At 40.8% G+C, this 2500-nt stretch overlaps 1 protein-coding gene across 1 annotated transcript in view; it reads right to left on the minus strand.

Moving 5' to 3' along the window:
* Positions 1–2500, minus strand: part of LOC307270863 (choline transporter-like protein 1) — a gene marked incomplete at its 3' end in the record, with an annotated part of 27131 nt that overhangs the window by 13655 nt on the left and 10976 nt on the right. The window contains exon 5 of the mRNA XM_080054751.1: positions 1406–1499. Coding sequence (XP_079910877.1) covers positions 1406–1499 — 94 coding nt within the window. The remainder of the gene's footprint in view (positions 1–1405; positions 1500–2500) is intronic.

Genomic DNA, 2500 nt, shown 5'->3' on the forward strand with positions numbered 1-2500 from the left:
AGAGAGAGAGAGAGAGAGAAGGGGAGATGGATAGATAGTCAGTGATTCTGGAGAATACTTGTTGACAAAGTCAGTGAGTATCTCCTCATGATCCACTACCTGTCTGTACTGTGTCTGATGTAAACGGGCCTAGGCTCTGTAAACTGGCATGTTGCTAGCTATGGTGGCCCCTTTTATTTACATGTCAGTTTACAGAGCCTAGGCTGTGTATTAACACTGGATTTTCTTCAGTGCACACACACAGTACAGACAGGTAGTGGATCATGAGGAGATATTCACTGATTTTGACAAAAAGAATCACTGACTACACCTTTAAATTAAGGTTAAATAATATATATATATATCTGGACTCAAATGTGACTGTAGGTGGCGCCCCTTCATATCCTGCTTCATCAACCTTAAAGGTGCAGTGTGTAATATGACATCATCAAGTAAATTCTAGAAAGTTCTAGAATGCAACACTCCCTGGGTAACCCCACCCCTTTAGAATAATAACAGAAGCTACAGTGGCCTTCAAGGACAAGAACAATTCTAAATTCTAAACAATGTACCTGATGACATTCCAACCAACATGGATTCCTCCATAAGACTTGCCTGCTCAATGTATAAAATGTAATATTAATATTTGTAATTCTCCGCTCAGGAGGATAATTCAGATTATTGGCAGAGGTGATTTTACACCAATGAGGACATATTTATGAATGAGGATATTGATTTTAGCTAATAAATTACCTAACATGTTACACAGTGCCCCTTTAAGTCACTCACTAAGCATTAAGCATTAACCCTTTGGTTTGTATGACTGTGTGTACATGTGTTGTGTTTGATTGTACCCAATAGGGCTGGCCCGAATGCCATTTTTCAGGCTTCGAATATTCGTTGGTTCAAGCGAATATTCGAATATTCGTTCCAGAAAAACACACCATCAAAAACAACATTAAAAAAAAATAATAATTAAAAAATTTAAAAAACGTTAATAATCCCTATATCCCCTCTGGAACCGATTTTGACAGTATCTGCATATTTTGTTGAAGATTTACGCGCTCGGAGGTGAAGTAATGGATGCGCTATGACACTTAGTGATGTAATATCCTCCTAAATGAGCAATACTACTACTACTACTACAATATTACTAACTTTTATATCCAAATATAAAATTATTTGATGACATTATATTGCAGTACTAGCTTCTTGCAAAAAAAAATGAAAAAAAAAAACGAAGCTCCGAATACTAATTTTCCGAACGAGTATTCGAATATTCGAATAATTCGGGCCAGCCCTAATGCCCAAGGGAATGTTTGGGGTGTGGGGTGTGTGGGGGTTTTATATGTTTGTTTGTATGTTCACACAAAAAAGAAAATTTTCAATACATTTTTTTTGGAAAGAAATATCTATCTGTACTCACCTTGGAGGCACGGGGAGCTTGGGACACTTCTCGACCCTCTCCGGTAGAGCGGGATATTTATGAGCTGCTAACTCATAGGAACACAGCTCTGAGCCTGGACACACACACACACACGCACACGCACACGCACGCACACACACACACACACACACGCACACGCACGCACGCACACACACACACACAAATTGAATTTTGACAACCTGTCATGATTTGTATGTTCTTGTCTTGTTTTGGTGTGTGTCCCTGTGTTTCCTGTTTTATTTTGGTATGTCTGTCTTGTTCCTCCCCATGTCCTGTCAAGTTTCCCTCCTGTGTGATTACTGCTCCCTCCCCTAATGTGTTACACCTGTTCCTCGTTGTCTGCCCTGTCTTGTATTTAAGCCCTTGTGTTACATTGTTCCTTGTCTAAAGCCTGTTACATACTCCGCGAGAAGAAAGAACAAAGTTCTCGGTGACAGAGCTGCGAGAAGTTCTTTCTGGTCTGACATTACATACTTCACCAGAACTCAACTGCCGAACTCCTCACCGCGGCGCATTGTTACCATGGTAATTGACTCAGTAGCGCCAGCTGATTTCACTTCGCTTTCCTCATTGACTTCAGACTGACCAATCACACAATAGTTCTCGGACAAGATGCGAGAAGAAAGTTGGGCCCGGGTGATGTGTCGAGAACAAGCTGCGAGAACAGCTAAACAAGAGCTGAGAGAAGAAAATGACGTCATTTTCTTCTCTCAGCTCTGTCACCGAGAACTTTGTTCTTTCTTCTCACGGAGTATGTAACAGGCTTAAGCATTGTGGTTTGTCTGTGAGTCTTGTCCTGTGTGTTACCTGTGTTATCAGTATTCCTTCCTTGCCTTTTTTTGGAGCTAAATAAATGGTTGTTAACCTGAACTGTCTGCTACTGGGTCAATAGCCCCGACACAACTTACATTCTCCACAATCCACTATAGAGAATATGCCCTGTGTCTGCTTTGAGCCTCTTGAGTTGCCTTCCTGTTTATCTCTCAATAAAACTTACGCTAACTAAATCCATATGTGCTTTTTATGTGTGTGTGTGTGTGTGTGTGTGTGTGTGTGTGTGTGAGAGTGAGTGAG

The sequence above is a fragment of the Ammodytes marinus genome (assembly GCF_949987685.1).
Source record: "Ammodytes marinus genome assembly, contig: scaffold_81, whole genome shotgun sequence".
Classification (NCBI taxonomy): domain Eukaryota; kingdom Metazoa; phylum Chordata; class Actinopteri; order Uranoscopiformes; family Ammodytidae; genus Ammodytes; species Ammodytes marinus.